Source organism: Nylanderia fulva, unplaced genomic scaffold, assembly GCF_048542155.1.
Source record: "Nylanderia fulva isolate GAGA-0341 unplaced genomic scaffold, ASM4854215v1 Scaffold2, whole genome shotgun sequence".
Lineage (NCBI taxonomy): Eukaryota > Metazoa > Arthropoda > Insecta > Hymenoptera > Formicidae > Nylanderia > Nylanderia fulva.
Window position 1 is genome coordinate 3971670 of NW_028190263.1, and position 19227 is coordinate 3990896.

The window sequence follows — 19227 nt, forward strand, 5'->3', positions numbered from 1 at the left end:
CAAATACGCGATTATCATTAACCACGTAATGGAAATGGTCGAAGGGCCCGAACGGTCAAACCAAATGATAAAATCGAACAAAGGTGTTAACGTAACTTAACGGCGACAGCTGAGAACATCAGGCCTCAGTAATGTGCACCAACGTGCCTTCTCTCGCCTTCTTCGCTTCCTCCATAAAAACGCAAATTCACAATTAACACTCTTTCGTTCGCGATAGCCGAATTTACGTTGGCACTTAGCGCGTACGCAACACCTTTCGCTCGCATATTAAGCCCTTATCGCGCGACACCTTCATCACATTCTTACATACAAATACTGTGTTTCAAGCGCTGCATTTCACAGTCTGAAATTCATTTCCTTTTTCTGAGAACTGCTAGCACGAAAACGTTAAACAATCAAGAAAGTTTTAAAAAATGTATTTCGCATTCTATGCGATATACAGAAGAAGAGATAATTCTTGAGAAAAAATTATTCTGTCAAACCACTGTGACAATTTGCAGCTTTCATTAATTTTCATTATAAAGATTCATTACTAGATGCATTATACAAAACTGAGTATCAGAAATGTTATAATTAGCTGAATAAATATTTACCGATTACTATTTTGACGCTTTGATTAATTACGCTTATTTACTTGCGTATCAACCAATAATTCGATAAAAATCGCTATCGATTTCATGACGCGAGTGCTTGCATTAATATCATAAATCAGACACTTAATCTTCGAACGGGCGAAATCGATGCAATAATGCTCCGCCTCGCCGTGGATCTCACAATCGTGAAAGTACATCGTCGATATTGGATATTGCAATCAATCAATATTGCCATTTTAATACATTATTAAAGGAGCAATATATATTTAATCGAAATTCTTAATATTCAACATGTATTTTGTAAAATCATATAATCTGCGCCGTGCGTCTTCAGGATCCGAAACGATTTATCTCAAAATTATAAATACAGTTGACATCCGATGCCCACGAAGATATAATTAAATTAATAGCACGCGCGAAGAACATATAGAACGAACAGTCGGATAAGCAAAAGCTCGGCCCTAGGCCGTAGATGGTGAACAGTTAGAAATCACGGCGAGTGACGTCATTGCTCGTGACACGCGCCGATTTAATTAACGTTACAATGCCGAATTCGCGTGCGTGTGCGCGTCACAGAAAGTGGAAACCTAGGAGGCAAGGGTCGACGTGCCGTGCTCGGATAAACCGCGTATACCCTCGGACGCGGAACCTCCTCTCTTTCTGGCACTCTGCCTGCTGACCTCCGATCCGCCCCCGGGGGCCCCGGGACCACGTTCTCCGAATTACCGGCCCCGTACCGTTGCAACAGCGCTGCACTTAGCGTAAATTCACGGCGAATCGACGGCGCTTGACGTCCCTTTCCCTAGTCTCCCTGCTCCACCTCCATCACCATCTCTTCCTCTTTCTCTTTCCAACTCTGCTATTCTGTGCAACGATCGCCTCCGTGTCGCCGATATATATATATATATATATATATATATATTTTTCCATCGATATATTTATAGAAAATGTTCTTCTACTGTCACGGTTAAGTCCAGGATTAACGATACGTAGAAACAGAACCAAGAGTATATTGCGAAACCGCCAATAATTTGTCGAAGTCAGCAAAAGTCAGAGCCACGAACTCTGAAAAATTATCGATACCGCCGCGGTTTAACCATTAAATTTTATCTACTTAAGAGGAATTGCACGTACAACGTCACGATCTCGATATAAGATCGATATAAGATCTCAATCATATTCGCCTCGATTTTTATCCCCGTTGGTTTCTCACGTTTCGCGCTCTATGTATCCGCCTGATATTCTTTTCGTTTATACACAACGGCAAAGTTACGAAAGACAGAAAGGGTCGTACACGAAAAGAGGCGATAAACAGCTGATAAAGTCGAGATATACTAAAGTGACGATGGAGCATTATTATTCGACGAGTCACCGCGTGCTTTTTCCCTCTCTTTTCCTTACGCACCGCGTGCATATTGCGAGGTCGTGAATCGCGTGAGTGCGTGTGCGTGCTACGGCCATGTGTCGCAGACCGGCCACGACACACGGGACCGAGATAGGAGAGATTTAAAATGTTACGGCAGGTCGGGAGGACTAAATGATGATAAACTATCTCGGCAGTCCCGGTAGGCTGACCCTGCACGACGACTTGAATTACGGCCGTAAAACAAAACTACCCGATGCCAGGCGTGCTCGACGAAACGAAAGACGTATTCGCGTCAATCTATCCGAGAGAAGCGCCGAAATGCATAATCACGCGTGTACAACTCGCGAGGCTTTCGTGGGTCTTTTTGTATTTTTTTTTATATCCGCGCGAATGAATGATAAATGAATAAGAAAGAAAGAAGAGCTTACACACAGTATATTATAAATATTGATTAAACATTATATATTATTTTATAAAATGTGCATTGTATTGTTTGCATTTTGGTTATATACGCGCGTCGCGTGTGCTTAGGAGGAACGATGCGGTAATTAAATAAAGTTATGCAATGATTAAATTAACTGAATATATTCTTTAGTGTAAACGGTACGCGTGAATACAGTTAGATATATCGCTCGGATTACAAACGTGATGCGTCCGTGCGCGGCAACTATCGAAGACGGTATATCTCGTTATCTAAAAATCTCCTATTTATACCTTGCCTCAAAAACGCCCTTCGCTGGGCTTCGAGAGGCTTCGCGAATTTTCTATCTATTTTTACTTCTTTGTTTCTGTCCTACTCGTCTTTCGTCTCGTCTGTAATATTTTATTTATATTTACTTGTGCCTTTGTCCTTTTCGTATATGTCAGTGTTCGTATTCGTATGCGTGTTTTCCTTACTAATCTCAGGGAAGTATGTGACGATGTAATCGCCACAGCATATAGTGAGATTTTATTATTTGACATCTTGTCTCTGAAATAATTGAAGCAGCATTGACTAACTTAAAAATATCATATCGTCGTCGCGATGCATTTATCGGACAAGAGATTGTGAATATGATTCGATTTATTATGTTATTTTACACATAACGTCAAAACGTGTGAAACGAAAAAATACTCGAAAGTATCCGTTGCTAACGCACGCTTACTCGTAAAGATCTTAATATAATTCGATGCATAATGCATTTTGCGGACTAAAGGAAAGCCATAAATTCTCGACTGTTGGATTAAACTTTGCTCGGTTATTTAAAAGACACGTGCGTTTAGAAAAGTGCGCGCGACAATTCCACGTCGTAAAATCGCGACCAAACGATGGGGACTTTTCTCCACGAATTACGCTCAGCACGAATTTCGCTCCCCTTTCCCCCTTTCACCCTCACCAAGTCCCAATCTCGCTTCCCGCCGCACAGCCGGGATTATTAATTCCCTCGTTAAAATCCGACCCGCGGCGTCGCCACGGTTTGTTATTTACGAACGAAAATTGTAAATACGGGCGCGCGCGTATCGACGCGCAACCACTCCCGCGGCCGCGAGCAATTAATAATCGCATCGGAGCTAATTAAATCCGGAAAACATGCAAATGCACTGTTTATATTTCAAAGCGACGGTCGATCGAGTGCAACGACGGATCGAGTAGGAGAGGGGCGGTTGCCGCTGGGAAGAGCGAGGAACCGCCCGAGGGAGATTCGGATTATAAATTGTCCATAAAAATGCATAAAACACAATCGCGCTCTATTAATTACCATTTTGCAATCGCACGCTGCGCGGTCTATTAATGCGAGCCCGTTCCCGCGCACGGAAACAGAAGTCAATCGAAAAAAGATTTCAATATATGATCATCGACGATATACATTTCAGATAAGAATTATCAGTAGATCCAAATATGTAAGCAAAAGAAGAAAAAACCTCATCAATCTTTTCGACGATCTTTCACGCGATCGTTGACCATCCTTCGTTCGAAATCGAAATATCTCAGGCGCGCGCTCGGCCACTCGGCCATTTTAATGAGGGGTTACGCCGAAAAGATTGATCGAAGTTACCGATGAAAGATTCGCTGCTGAAGAGACAATTACTCACGGCAGAAGTAGCACGCGTAGTCGCACGTTGATTAATTCAATGACGGGCGATCGTGGTAGTCCTTCGTCGTGCGTTATCAGCGAAGAAATTATTCGGCGAAAAAATCACGCGCGCGCGGTACTCTGCAACGACGCGGGTCGTTCGCGCCTTGCTCGTGCTGCCAACTAGCGAGGAACGCGAAAAGCGCCGGCGACGCCGCAAATAGCGCCGTGCGGCGTCACCCGCACGAACTATCGTTCGCCCGTCTCTGTCCGTTTCGCCGCGTCTTCGTCACTCTTTCTCGTGCGGCGCGATGATTGCACTATGCGGCTGGTGCACTCCGCGTGGCGGGAACGACGACGGCGAGGACGACGACGCGATGGAAGGAAAAAAGGACACTCGCGCGGGAAGGAAGAGAGAGGTGGGTGCGCGATCGACGTTTGCTATATGGCTAGAGGAAGAGAAATACAATCGAAAGGGGAAAGATAGAGGATCACCGCGCTGACCCCGCTTCTCCTCCTTTTTTTTCTTCTTTGTCGGGTAATTACGTCGTTAAGCGCGAGGCAATTAAGACGCAAGAAATCGAGCAACAATCACATTTACGGGGCTGCCGCTTCGCTACGGTGTATTGATCCACGATGGTGGTCGGAGGGGAAGAAGGGGAAAGAGAGGAAAGAGCGAGCCTGTCGGTTGAGCGAAACGGAAAGAGAAAGGGAAGACACAGACGAGGAGCAGTCGGACAAAAAGAGCGGTGATGTTTTGTTAGAATCGAAGTGCTGCGCGCCGCACCGAAGCCGGGATTTTTCCGGCCGATGCAGCAGCCATTCGATAAAACCGGACGTATAACCTGCCTTGGTAACGCGGAAGTCGATGCTGCCTGGACATTGACGATCAAAATTCGAGATTTATGTCTCGCGTTTAGATGAATCGGGCAAAGTTCAATCGTAACATCGATTAAGAGATTTCTCATCATACGAAACATTGAAAAATGTAGAAGTATAAACTTCTCTTCTTCATTCGATAATAAAAGAGATAATAAAAAAGATTATTTATAGCTTAATCAACGAATTAATCATTATCGTATACTCGTGATTACATATCATTGTGAAACGAAAACGACTTTTAGCGACAGTCATTTAATAGTATGTAAACAAAGTAATGAGCGCCTGGAAGAACGTCGACATTTCGCAAGAAACATTCTTCAGACGTTCCTAAAGCGGCGATCGCGACTCGTCAAAGAGATTTTTCCTTCAGCGCCGCCATAAAAAGCGCATATCAAAGTAGATGCATAAGATGCATGCCACGCTTGGCTACACAAAGTGCATTGTATGTCGGCAGGTAAACTACGGCAGATCTGAAGAAAGGCAAAAGATTGCAACTATGTTTCCGAAAGATCGAATGTTTATTGCAGGAGCTCAATCAATTTCAACAGCATCCGTTATCAACATGCGAGTGTCATACATAATGAGTGAGCAAATAACAACATATTTTAATACATTTATTTATATCGATTTGAAGAGGATCGCGGACTCTTTTTTAATAAAAATTTTTCGGATACCGTAATTTGCGAACATTGATGTTCGCTTCATTCTCACGGAATATAAATTTAATTCACAAAGTACAAATGTTAATTGAAAATGAGAAAGTGAGAATTTAATTTGGATTTAAAAGAGAATCCAACTTTTTTAATTTTAACTAAAATTAGTTAAAAGAAACTGGAATTATATATATTGTACATGTATAGTTAAGAAAGCAAAAGAATCTTTCATTCGATTTATTCCTGACATTTTTATGAAAGAAAAAGGAAAAGAAATAAGAAAGTTGATATATATTGATGGACATAAACGCGCGGCAAAATCAAACAATATCAAACTAGTGAATTAATCTATCGTGAAGTTGTTTAAACGCGAGACACAAGCATATCGCTAGCACAATTGTAAGACGATCATAAGTTACCTCTTTCGATTCGTTGATAAATTCGTCTCACATTTTACATCGGCATGCTTTAGCGATATGCAATATACACTATTCAGATATTTTAGATGCTACTCGTAATAAAATATATTCGAGTTCATTCATTGAATAATAATATAAATTTATAATACAAAAAAATTAATAAAAATTGACAGATGTATCCTTCCATATCTGTCATAAATAAATAAATGATTATGACGAATAATAATAATTTAAAATATTTTATTAAAATGATAATTTAAGCAGTGCAGTTCAAATATGATTACGCGATATAATAATAATTACGCCGACGTTTCAGTTTAATTAGAATACGCGATTGAATTATGTTGAAGGGATACATTAAATAGTTTTTGTCCCTAAACACATACTACATCGATCGTTTAATGAACATGCACCTTTATAAATTCGTCTCATATTATATATGACAGGATCGAATTTATGCAACAATTGTGCTAAGAATACAATTCTATACGAATGGAATTACTTTACAATAACTTTATCACTTGCTGCGCGATAATCTCACATCTATAAGTACGACTTTTTTAAAAGAAAGAGTTCTTTCTACCATACCAAAAAATAAAGGAAGAATGATTGTATGTGATATAATTCTTCGTTGTTCAATTTAAAAACTATTCGAGATGACACTGTTACATTTCCATTGTGAGTTCACCCCCTCATACATTCACCTTCGCATTAATTATTCAATAGTGACATAAAGTATCGAGGTATCGTTGTGCTGCGCGATAAGGATACAAGGATTGCCTTTTTCCATCTCGCCATCGTTGTCGCTTTATCTCGGCGAGATATAATTTACCGAATTGTTTTTAAATTCCACTGAAGCAAAGGTGCGCCTTGCCTTTTTTCTTTTCAACGAGAAAAAGCAAGGCGCACGAGCAGAATAAGGAAAGAATGTGTGGAGAAAGGTGCAATGGAAAGAGGATGATAAAGTTGAGAGCAGTGTCAGCTGTTTTATCCCGAGGACGCATCTGTTTGTTTATACTTTTCTGTCTTTCGCATGAAAATAGGCAAAAAAAAGGTGAGTAAAAAGAGAGAATGCCAAGGAACGAGATGTCACTCTTCCACGTATAGCGACGCCCCTTACAATGGGTCGGTTCATAAATTTTCCAATATTGGCAAAATCAATGGCGACGAAATTTTCGACGTAATTTACGAGCGCCGTCGCCGAGATAATTTGAATAATGCGAATTTAAAGCACGGGAACAATATGAGGTATACTGCAACGCGTATATAACTGTTTCATCCTCTCCGCCACAGATAAGTCAGAGGCATGTCTCGCGAAACGCGTGCACAAACCTGTCATGTGAGCGATACACTACGTTAAGTCGCACGACGATTATCAGGGACGCAACGCGACAGGTGCGCGTTGATAACGCCATCGACAATAATTGCGAATCGTAGTCGATGGCCGTACACGACGCGTCGATCCAGCATAACATATCGAGATGACACTTCCGTTACACGATGACGACGACTGATGTCGATCAAATAAAATGACTCTCTTTCCATAAAATTGCAAAGAAACGTAAAAACGTAAAGATCTCTCAAATAAAAGCTTTATATAAAGTAATTGCAAAAAATCTTAATTATTAAAAAATTATGAATTGGAATAATTTTCAAAAACTAGAAAAATTATGGAAGAAATAGAATATAATTTTTTTCAGCAAATAATACCAGAATATAATATAGGAAATGTCGAGATTAATGTGTCAACTGAATGAGAATTCCTAATCATTTCGAAAGTTAATTGAGCTATATTTCGCTTACACGGTAAAAATTTCACAATCACACAGAGTATCTATTATTTGCGTCTCCTTAAAACAATTAAAATTTTTTGATAAACCGCTAAAGATGAATATAACAATAAAATAAAAATTAATGTTTTATATATACTGTCATTCAAATATTTTATTTATGTATAAATTAGTTATATTTCTGTGACTAAGTTAGGTATAATAGTACTTTGTTAATTTTCTATTAATAAAATGATATGATGTTTCTAGAGTTAACAGGCACACACTTGAAATATATGTATATTATCATTTTAAAAACTAAACAGTAAATTTCAATTTCTCTTTAAAAAAGCAATTATGTCGGGCGAATATATGAATCATTAGACAGAGTGCATGTGCTACAAAGTTACTTACAGTACAGTTACTTCTCGTAGTAGTTGCCATTTCATAGTAGATCGCTCTCTGTAGTGGTACTAGTTTCGACAAGTTCTCCTTAGTCAAAGGCTGGCAAGTAACTAAATAAAATCTGACTCTAGGTACCACGCGCATATTCATCATTGGAAAGTTTGTGGAAAAATAAAACGAAATTATTTTCGACACTGAACAGGATCTTGTAGATATATCAACAGACTCAAACGTAAACATTGTTTACGACGACGCGCTCGAGAGCTCATTGAACACTGGAATGCGGATTATACACATCGAGGGATTATACACATACACTGACAAGGTCCGAAGTTTTATTTAGTTAATCGCCAGCCTCTTTGCCGAGAAGACTTTGAATAAAGCTCGATCTTAATATTAGTATGGAGAGCAATTAATTGTGAGTACTACGAGAGATGTTACTCTAAATACTTTGTAGCACAGATTCAATAGCTCGTATCAGTCTTTATCATTATTCTCGAATCGTTATCATTTCTTTATATAGGTATTACAAATGACATTTTTATTATTTATTGAAAGAATTAATATTAATTTAATACATATATTAAGAAACAAGAAACGATGATAAATTGAAAATGTATAAAATGCGGAGATTGACGAATCGCGCAAGGTAAATCGAGAAAATGGCTATAAACGGCGACTCGTACTTCCGGATTTCCTCGTCGCGAAATAAAACGGATTTAAACCGCCAAATGGATGATCGGCGCGAGAATCTTCGGCGGACCACATAATCCGGATCACGATTAAAACGTGAAAATAACGTCGTTACGTCGGAAACGGTGAATCGTCCTCGACGCCGGCGTCGTACCGGAGAGAGAATCTCGGTCGCAGCGCGAGGGGTGGAGACGAATGAAGGGGAGACAGGAAGAGGGGCAGCCGGGGTAACAGTAACGACGTCGACAGGGTTTGCGCGGAGGGTAACTCCCGTCGGAGTCTCCTCCGACGGCGAAGAGGGATGGAAACGGGAATACGATTGGTTTGTGAGGGTCGCCATTCACGGGGGTCGCCGGTGCCGTTTGGAGTCTGCGCTCTTCCTTGATCCCGAGAGAAGCGTTTCGCTCGTTTCCAGAGAGAAACGAGAGGAGGATGTGGGGGAGGCAGAGGACGTGGAAGATCCTTTCCGCCGAAGGCCACAGAGAGAACAGCCGGAGAAGGGAGAGACGGAGAACACCGTCGGCCGACCAACCGGTGCGGCTTGACGGACGTCGCGACGCCCTACGTCACCTTTATCGCCGACGCCCTTCTACCCCGTCTCTCCTTTCGGCCTCTCACTTCACTCCTCCTAAATGGAAGAAAGAAATGATCTCGCAGTTTTTACGTTCTCTATAGACGCCGGATCGCGAGCTACTTCTCCTTCTTTCACTTTCGACATCGCCAAATACGAGTCTGGAGATGTACTTTTTCGTCTAAAATGGCCATCGATGAAAGAAAGATACTTCTTTCTTCTCTATTCCTTCAAAATTGCACAAATGTTCTTGCGACGACCTATCGTATCATCTTTTACAATAATTTTCTACACAATTTTTTACAATAATCATTTAATGGTTATTCTATTTTTTTTTTAATTCAACGCAATGCTGATCGATATTATTTCGCGACTAGATTTCATTTCCGTTATATATACGTATAGTGAATATACGATACCTTTGTGTGTTAGACGAAATAGAGGCTCCCGGTAGGTCGGCGTATTCTTGGCATAGGGTCAACGGTATGACGGTACACTTAAGGCGTTATTTACGACGTCGTTACGCCGCTAATGTTTCGATTGAGACAGGTCGGGTAGTTGCCCGATCTGTTTATGACGAGAACAAAAATTCCGCAAAGGATCGAGGTAGCGCGCGGCCCGATGCAACAAGCATGCGGGAAAAGCGAAAATGCACAGTGAGAAAGAAAATGTAACCGGATCCAACGGCATGCCGAAACGCTCTTCAGAGGTTCGCATTGATTCTTAAAAATATACAACTTGTCACGTCGTATATTTCTCAAAACGTCACGATAGTATTTTTCATATATACGTTCTATATGCCTTGTGTTCTGTTCCAATAAAGTTGACATCGTGCAACGATTCGAGTCAAAAGTATTCCGTAACTTTGATAAATGTATATAACTTTAAGTATATTCAAATGGCATACGACCATATTATTGCGTTGAAATATTATTTATTCGTAAATTAAAAACATATCCCCCTTCGAAATATTTCACAAAAAAATTCATAGAAAGAGTTAATATTATAAAATATTTTATTAGAGAAACATATATAGGAATATTTTTATTTATATGCACATAGAGCACATAAACTTGTTGCGTAAAACAACATTACAAATCGTTTTCAAGTAGAAGAACTTTACGAAAATCTCGACGAAGACGAACAATCCTTCAAAGAAAGAAACGCGTTATCTCGAACCGGTCATATGATCGTATCGACTTTGACATTGTTTTCACGGTCTCTAGTACTACAAAACAAATTTATTGAGCAAAGGGGATGTGAGACAGGTAACCTATCAAAATGCAAGTAACGAGGGCAGACCGCGGAAAGGGGATGAAAGAGACAACAAGAGAACGAGAGGGGAACAGACGGGGAATTGACAAATTCGTGGTAGGTGATGATATGACGAACAAGTCGAGCTATGTATTTAAATTTAAATATAATGTAAATCGAGCGAGATAAGATAAATAATAATTTTAACGGTAGGAACGGATGACTTGAAGCGAGGGAAGACATTGTCAAGGAGAAAAGTGGGGACGGTTTCATTCTCGATAAGATAACGTCCAACACGAGCTCACAATTATTAGACTATTCGGTATGTATGAGCGCGAAATTTGATATAAAATTGAGTTTTGGACGAACGAAAATGTTCGGAAAATTTGGTTGCGGAAAGAAAAAAAAAGAAAAATAACTCTCTTGCTCGTTATTAGTAATTACGCGAACACAATGCTCATTGATGGTTTTAATATAGCTCTGGCTTTTTTTTTCCGCGTGGACCGCGAGTTCCAATTTTAATTTTTTATTGCGCGTCGCCATTAGTCGCATTTTCCCGGCATCGTCGCTTTATTGACGGCGCATCTGCCGTTCTTTACACCACCACGAGTGCACAATACGGCGCCGACGATTACCTGGATTATTTACCGCTGCCGGGAAAAGTTTCATAACGGAGTCGCGTCAATAATGTAAATTCGACGGCGTATCCAACAATAAGCGCAGCGCGTGGACGCAGAAGTTTGCGACGCCCCGGTAGATACGAGGCGTCGTGGTACAGCAACGAGTGACAGTTGTGACAAAGTTACGTCTCTTTAACCGTATTACAACCATATTCTGCGCCGCGTCGCGTTAGTTATTCTGAATAAATCGCGCGCTAGCCTAGATATCTAGATACTTTATTGTCACTTTACCTTGACATCATAGTCGAGTAAACGATTTAAGCGTCGATATTCAGTGACGTAGTTTTGGCTTTCAAGTTTTTCGCGTGTTTTCTAGCCTCTAGACTAATAGGAGATATAATGAGTCCGTACAAACTTTTTCTGAACTATTGTATAAACAGCCATCATAATAATAAGTATAGACAGTAATATGTCTTACTCTCAACTTTTAATTTCAGGTATATCAGTGGTTTTATTTTATCGCACAAATATATGCGCGCGCTTTATTACTTTCCTTCATAAATTTTTTACAAGTTCTCGTAAAGCGATTGGATCTTCTGTTGTGACAAAAATGTCTCTTTATATTTATTTGTCTAATTAATATAAGACACCGAGTGTGCGATCGTCGCGAAATTAATTCACGGGTTAAGATACGTCGTCTCGCCCGTCGTAGCGTATCGAACCGTGCGACGTTCCAGCTGCCTGGAAAAAGCCCCGGCTAGCCGAAGATGCGTACGGGTACGGGTTCGTTAAGCACTCACCGGCTGCCAGGTAAGGTAGATAGGAAATCGCGGCGGTGTTCGACGACGCGGCGCGACGCAACGCAACGCAACGCAACGCAACGATGTCGAGGACGCGGCGGAGCGTTACACCCGTTAAAAATATATGACGGTCGCGATATAATTTCGCTGCGGAATATATCTCTATTTGGTCGGACGACGAAAGAGCAAAAAAAAAGTGAGACGGGGAAGTTAGAAAGGAAAGGAAGGTAGAGAAGGGAGGAAGGCATCGGCGTCGCATACCGGCAACAACAATGCGCCGCGAGTGAACGGTAGATAGGTAGATATATCTCCGATTAATTCCCATTGAATGTCTTTATTGTATTTAATGCCCCGTGCGCGCGCGCGCGAGCGAGGGAGAGAGAACCAGAGGGAGACGAAGCGATAAGAGAAAGGTTGTGCCGCGCTTGGCTTCGGTTGCCTTCTGGAGTATATCGGTGTTGTGTAGAGACAGATATGGTACCGAGAGGCTCTCTCTGTGCGCGATGCGATGCCAACGGCATACACGAATACACACGACCATAGGACGTTGTCTCGACGTGCAGATACACGAACGATCACCGAATAGGTAGAGAAGTAGGTATATACGGTGCGAGCACCGTCGGGGAACTCGCCGAGTTACATGTATATTTATAATGTAATCGCGGATACCAATCTCTCTTTCCTCGTCGGAGAAAAAACTCGGCATCAAGGCTAAAGGGGGACATAAACCGGAGCGGGAACTCGCGCGCGTAACGCACGACGCTTTTCTTTCGCGAGCTGCGCACGCGAACGACTTGTGTATAAATCCGCTTCTCTTTTTTCCTCCCTTCGAGCACGTCGTTTTTCCCGACAAGCATCGTCTAGGTGCCAAGCGGCCGCTTCCGCCGCGAATTCCATTCCTAAACGAGCACGTCAGACCTGTCGGATCGGGCGATGCGTTAATTACTCGTCGCACAGTTCGCATCTCCTCGGTGAACAAACACATGCCGCGAGTCTGGATCGCGTGATTCCACGCTGTTCGTCGTTATGGAACGGCATTCGTATATATACGAGATTTTCGCAATACATAAGTCTTGTTTCTGCGAGATATCGCGTATGTGACGTCAGCAGATAGGGTTAATTAAATTAATTATTGCTATAAGCCTCAGACGGTTGTACATATGTATACATATATTCAGACTGTAATAGCAAGTGAATTGTAATCTTATGTTTAATTTTATATTTGTTTTATCGTATCTTGTAACACACGTATTACGTTTTTTAATTATGTATTAGATCGCATATTGTTCATTCGTCGTGAAAGACAGAAAGATGTATAATCATTGTAAAATGTTAAGTATCTCTCTAGACTGCTTCATGTTTTTTTTTTGTACCGTGATAAAATATTTTACTAATTACACCATCAAATTAATCATCGGAAATATAGGATATTAAGTAGTAATTATGAAATAGTAAAAATGAAAAAGATTTTTCCAAGTGTTCAATTACTTATCTCGCGTAAGAAGACGAACGAACAGTTTGGGGCGAGTAAAACGATCGATCTTGCGCGTTTAAGCGACGAAATAAAACACATGCAGCACCCAACGGAGAATGCAGCTGGTATCCAATAAAAATTTGAAGCCTTTTAGCCATTACCATTGCCCGTCAAGCGCAGACAAATTTGGGGAATTTGCGAGACGGACGACGAACTAGCGGGCAATTTCGCGTTCGCGTACGAACGGGCGCGAGGGCTGTTTTCGGACCTATATAGATCTCAGTCGCTTCGAGAAAGAGCGAGAGAGAGAGAGAGAAAGAGACGAACGGAGAGCGGAGTTCAGGGTCGAGGCATACAGGTGGTCCATAACATAACAGTCACTGCGTTTTATCCGGCAGTAAACCGGCGGCAGGCGCGCTCCAGCTCTATGATTTAATACCCCAAACCCTTCCCTCCCTCTCTGTCCGACCACCCCCTTACGACCCCTCTTCGGTCGACTACCCTCCCTTCCCCGGGCACAACGACACTCTGCCCCCTCCTCCTCCCCCGATCCTGTCCTTTCGACATTGCATCCGCGTGCTTGCACTAACCCAGTGCCGCGGAATGGCATTATCAGCCGGATGCTTGCATGCGGGTTAAATGGCATCGCGGCGGGAAACCCGAAGGGCACTCTAATTTTGTCGATCTGTCACCCGTCGACGAAAGTGCATGCCTGTGGAGTTTTGACGCGCGACGTAAAGTTGCGACGCAACGAAAACTGAATGTTATGAAAAAATATTTCGCCTCTGTATAAGATATCAAAATTTAAAAGATTTCATCAAAACGAAATGTCTATATCGAAAGTGAAATATATACGTAAGTTGAATTCATTTTTATTAGAGAAGTATGATTACTATGACGATGGAATTTTTTTGTAAGACATATATAACCGGCATTTATAAAAACATTAGCAGTTTATTAGCGAGTTAGTTTTTCTTCCAATCTCTCGGAATTCCATCAAATATATTCGTATCATTATGACATTTAGATGTCGTGACAGATTACTTCTTGGCGATAATCAGCATTCGTGACGAGTCACCACTCCTACGTCGGTCGATTTAATTATCCTATTAGCCTCGCACGTGGCCCGACTACAAAAAAATCAATCCCTCTTCGACTGACGTAAATCAAAATGCGCGAAACGAGTCCGTCCATTCACGATACCAAACTAACGCGATATTTCCCTTTTCAATGATTTGCCTGTACCTTGTTTCGACCCTGTATACAGAGACACGACGCATCGGAGACATTTTGCAGTCAGTAAGCCGCATAACTCGAAGCTCGACCACCGCAGAGACTCCGTAACTCTGTTAATTCATATCCGGAAAGTTGCTCGGGATGAGGGTGGGAATGGCGGACGAAAAGGGGGTTGCCGGAGATGGGCGCGGAAGACGAGGCGGGTACGAGAGGGGTCGCAGATGGTGGGTGGTTGAGCCGACTGGATGGGATAGAAAGAGAGAAAGAGAGGGTTGGTTCAGCCGGCACGGCCGCTCGGGGGTGGACGAAGTTAGAGGAAAGGGGCGTGGGGGTTGGTTTCCTTGCCTGGCATCGAGGAATCGATACGCCGGTGGGAACCAGCGCCACCAACGCCTCCGACGCCCTACGTCATTGCACCCCGAACGACCGTAACCCATCCCCCTCGGTCCGCGCAGCTCCTCTCCGACTCTTGCCGCTTTCTCATCGCTATAGCTCGTTCAACTTCCAACCCATAACCCACCTATGAGGTCTTCGAGACGCACTAACCTCATTGCTCTTACGCGCGTCCTCCATCCGTCGAGTGTTTTTACTGCGTCGAATGCTCCAGAACTGTCTAAATTGCGTACGAGAATCATGCGCGATGCACTTGAAGAGCGAAGATACGGATTGTGTCGAGAGAATTTTAGCAAAAGACATTGCTGATCCCGAAGCAACAGTGTGCTTCGAGGATGACGAGGATGACACGATGGGAGTTTCTGTATTATACAGAAAGTTATGTCGCAAATAAATCGGATGTAAACCATGACGCTACATATTTTATTGACACTACGAATATATCGTATCGATAAATATCTGCTTCTTACTTTTTACATTTCCTTGCGCATTCTCTGTGCCAAATGCACGAATGCTCGATAAATTTAAAAATATATGTTCTAAAGCAAGTTTCGTAGCCAATATTTTTTATTTAAAAAAATATCTGAAAAAAATAATTTCAGAAAAAATGTGTTAACACGCGCATAAATGATATCGTCCACTTATCTTCGAAACGATTTAATTTATATCCTTCGGCAAAGCCGTAGATTAATTTTTTGTCATCCATAATACGTGTATTAACCTGTGACACGCAAAATATATCGAGAAGAAGGTAACTTGAGTCACCGCATTAATATCGCATTCGGAATTTCGAATGCCTCTCGGCGTAATAGCAGCGGCGTCTTATGTCGAGGAATAATTATTAATTTATGCAATTGCGTGCATCATTGGACGTGCAAGGTGGTTACGTGCAACCGGGTACTTCCCCGCATGCAATTTTAAAATCCATCGAGAGCCAGAGGGGTCTCCTCGGCTTAGGATAACCCGAGGAGAAAGAAAGACGGACGGATACGAAGGGAGAGAAAGGGCAGAAAGAGAAACCGAGAAAGAGAGTGAGAGGGCCAAGTTAAAGAGACATTGAAATGACACGGCGAACTAAACTTGTGGCACTTCTCGATGCTAATGCCGCATTCGCGAGCGTGGTAAACGTCAGGGCTTTACGAGAACTTGATGTCCCTTGTGGATTTTGTAACCGCGAGTCGCGGCTTCGCCTCTCTCAGTTATTCAAATTGTATTCGTCTGTCCTGTCTGGCCTGCGATGCTCCCATTATTCTTTCCGCTTCGCTTCGCATTTCGTGAAATCCCGCCATCAGCGGAAGATAACGCGATGTGACGCGCGAAGATAAATTCCAGATTTGGGATAATTCTCAGTCTGATCGGAACTTCAATCGCGTTTGGCCGTCGAATTAATGTCACGGCAGCGGGGCATCAGCGACAGTGAGTGAAAACGGCGAAATATTCACCGCGATGTCATTATCGCGAGATTAACGTCGATGCGCGTAATTAAAAAATATTTGCTCCGTATCGCAGTTTTGTGTATCGCGGTATAATCGCGGGGCGATAATGATTTAGCGCGCCGAACGTAGTGACAGCGTATATTCGTCGATTTATTCGGCCACTTTTATTGGATCGATCGCCCAATGTCTCGTTAATTAGAAACTACTGCGTATCGGGCGGAAAATCGGGCCGCGCGTATTACCTATCGCGCGCGCGCGCGCGAACCGACGCGCCGGCAATGCGGATTAATTAACGCACGGACGCGCGATTTAATTTCGCTCGCGCTATCAAACTGGCTTGACGCGCGAGAAATTTTCCCCGAATTCGAATTTCGTTCGCGCCGATACGAATACGATCCGCATTCGTGATGCGCCGCGCCGCGCCGGCCGAAATGAATATTTATAATGAGCATAAAATAAACACGCGCGATGCCGCGGAATCGATTCCAACACCGGGAAAGGGGCTGAATGAGCGGAGGGGAACGAAACGGAACGTGTTTATGGATTTACGAGCCGCCGCGCCGCGCCGAACGCACGGACCGAAGTTGAGAACCATCTCGCTCGCGGCCGTAAGGGACGAATTGGTCCACGAACCCCGACCGGAGTACGATTTGGCTTTAACCCAGTCGTAAAAATAATGGAACGCGATGCTGCCGGCTAAATAGCATGTAATAGCAATTTGCGGCTACCATGAGTGAAACGTATCCTTCAATGCCAACCACGTCATCGTAAACTCGTAAACAAACCGCGGGGAATCGCTAATTAATACCTTGTCTTCCGTCACAATTTGTTTTGCGTTCAACCGTCCTGGTGTTACGACAATCGCGTGACAACTCTATTTATACAGCACAGCGGATTGTCGAGTCACGTTCTCAAATGAGTTTACGCCATCCTGTGCGTACGGAGTTATTATATAGTCTACGATACCGGTAATTAGTGGAAAAATCATCAGAACGCTTGTAAAATGGTATTACAGTCGACACGTAATGAAAAATTTAATAACAGCATATCAATCGTAATTCGAGTCTTATTATATTAATCGTTCTTTTTTCTTAGCCCGCCTTGTTCTCATTTTCTCGTTTTCTTTCTACTCATCGACGAATTATTCGGATCAGGAAATAATTATTCGGTAATTCTGTGTAATGTTACGGTCGCGATAAGAGCCGCGATTTCATTACGCGGTCGCTCGAGCTCCTTTATGTCCTCGTCATACGTGTCCTATAACGGGAGTTTCGTATTTCTCATTTATGCGGCAAACGCCTACCCTGTCTTTTTAGTCACCGATCTCGAGAACACCTGGCCTTCTATAGTCTATTCTAAGTCAACGGTTTTCTTTCATATTCTTTTCTTTTCATATTCACAAGTAAAACTCCAATCATTTAACTCGTATTAAAAATTAAAAAGAGGCAACATTGCAACACGACACTTATAACGGAGCAATAATTTATTTGCTCACAGTTGTAAATATATTGGAAACATTTTCCATCTCTACCATGTTCTATAAAAAAAATCTATCTATTACTTACTGCCTGTCATCGTTATATCCAGATTTGGCAAAAAGACATCGCACTTACCTGAAACAGAAAAAAGAGAAAAATTATTGTTTACAAATTTATTTCTCTAAAGGACGAATTCGTCCGTCCGTCTCGCCGAGCCATCCATAATAACGACATCGACAGACGCGCGAGAGTGGAAAGATCGGTCGTCGAAACGGCAAATCGATATGTCGTCGATACGACATGACGGGCGGGTATTGTCGAGTCGAAAACGGTACGCACGCACATTCGCGCGACGTTCGCATACGCATGTGCGTTCGCGCCAATTTTGCAGCATCCGCAAGCGCACCCTCGTCATTCGCTTGCGCTCACTTTGCGCGCGAATGAATGCGTGTGTGTGTGTGTGTGCGCGCGCGCGCGCGCGCAAGGTTGGTGGCATACATCATTGTGCGACTAATTTCCGTGATAAATATTTTACGGACGGCCATTACGCGGGGACCCGCGTGTTCGCGCGATATAAACTATGGATGACTGCGGCGACGGCTGTAACGTCCGCGGGGAGGGCAAATAGTATCCACGTAGGGACAGACTACCTGCGGCGACGCGATAGGATGTAAAGGGAAAAGCTTGACGCCCGTAAAATTCATCCGCCCGCGCAATGATGCGTCTTGAATGATAGTATATTCATTGATCTAGCGCTAGTATATGCCAATATAACGTATCTTGTACGGAAATTTATTTCTGTCTTCAGTATATATAATTTTATATATCATTTTTGTTCCAAATATAATAAAAATTTAAGGAAAAGAAATATACACGCAAATAAAAAGAAAAAAAAAGAATTTTATGAGATTTATAAGATTTTTTATATATTATATTTTCATTGATACAAAGTGTCACTAATTAATGTTAAGATAAAAAATCGTTCACTATACCAATTATTGTGAATACTATTAATGCGTTTTTTTCATTACGGCTTAGATCACATTACTTTGTTAATTATATTTCTTTGAGAATATCACTTGTAGAATGGAGTTTGAGCTGAATGGAATCTTTACGCGCATTACAGTGTAT

General features: G+C 42.2%; 1 protein-coding gene across 1 annotated transcript in view; it reads right to left on the reverse strand.

Annotated features, from left to right (window-relative positions):
- Positions 1–18226, reverse strand: part of LOC146723417 (homeobox protein homothorax-like) — a 199432-nt gene extending 181206 nt beyond the window's left edge. Inside the window, exon 1 of the mRNA XM_085481965.1 lies at positions 18184–18226. Coding sequence (XP_085338091.1) covers positions 18184–18193 — 10 coding nt within the window. The 5' untranslated portion in view covers positions 18194–18226. The remainder of the gene's footprint in view (positions 1–18183) is intronic.
- Between the last annotated feature and the right edge of the window lie 1001 nt (positions 18227–19227).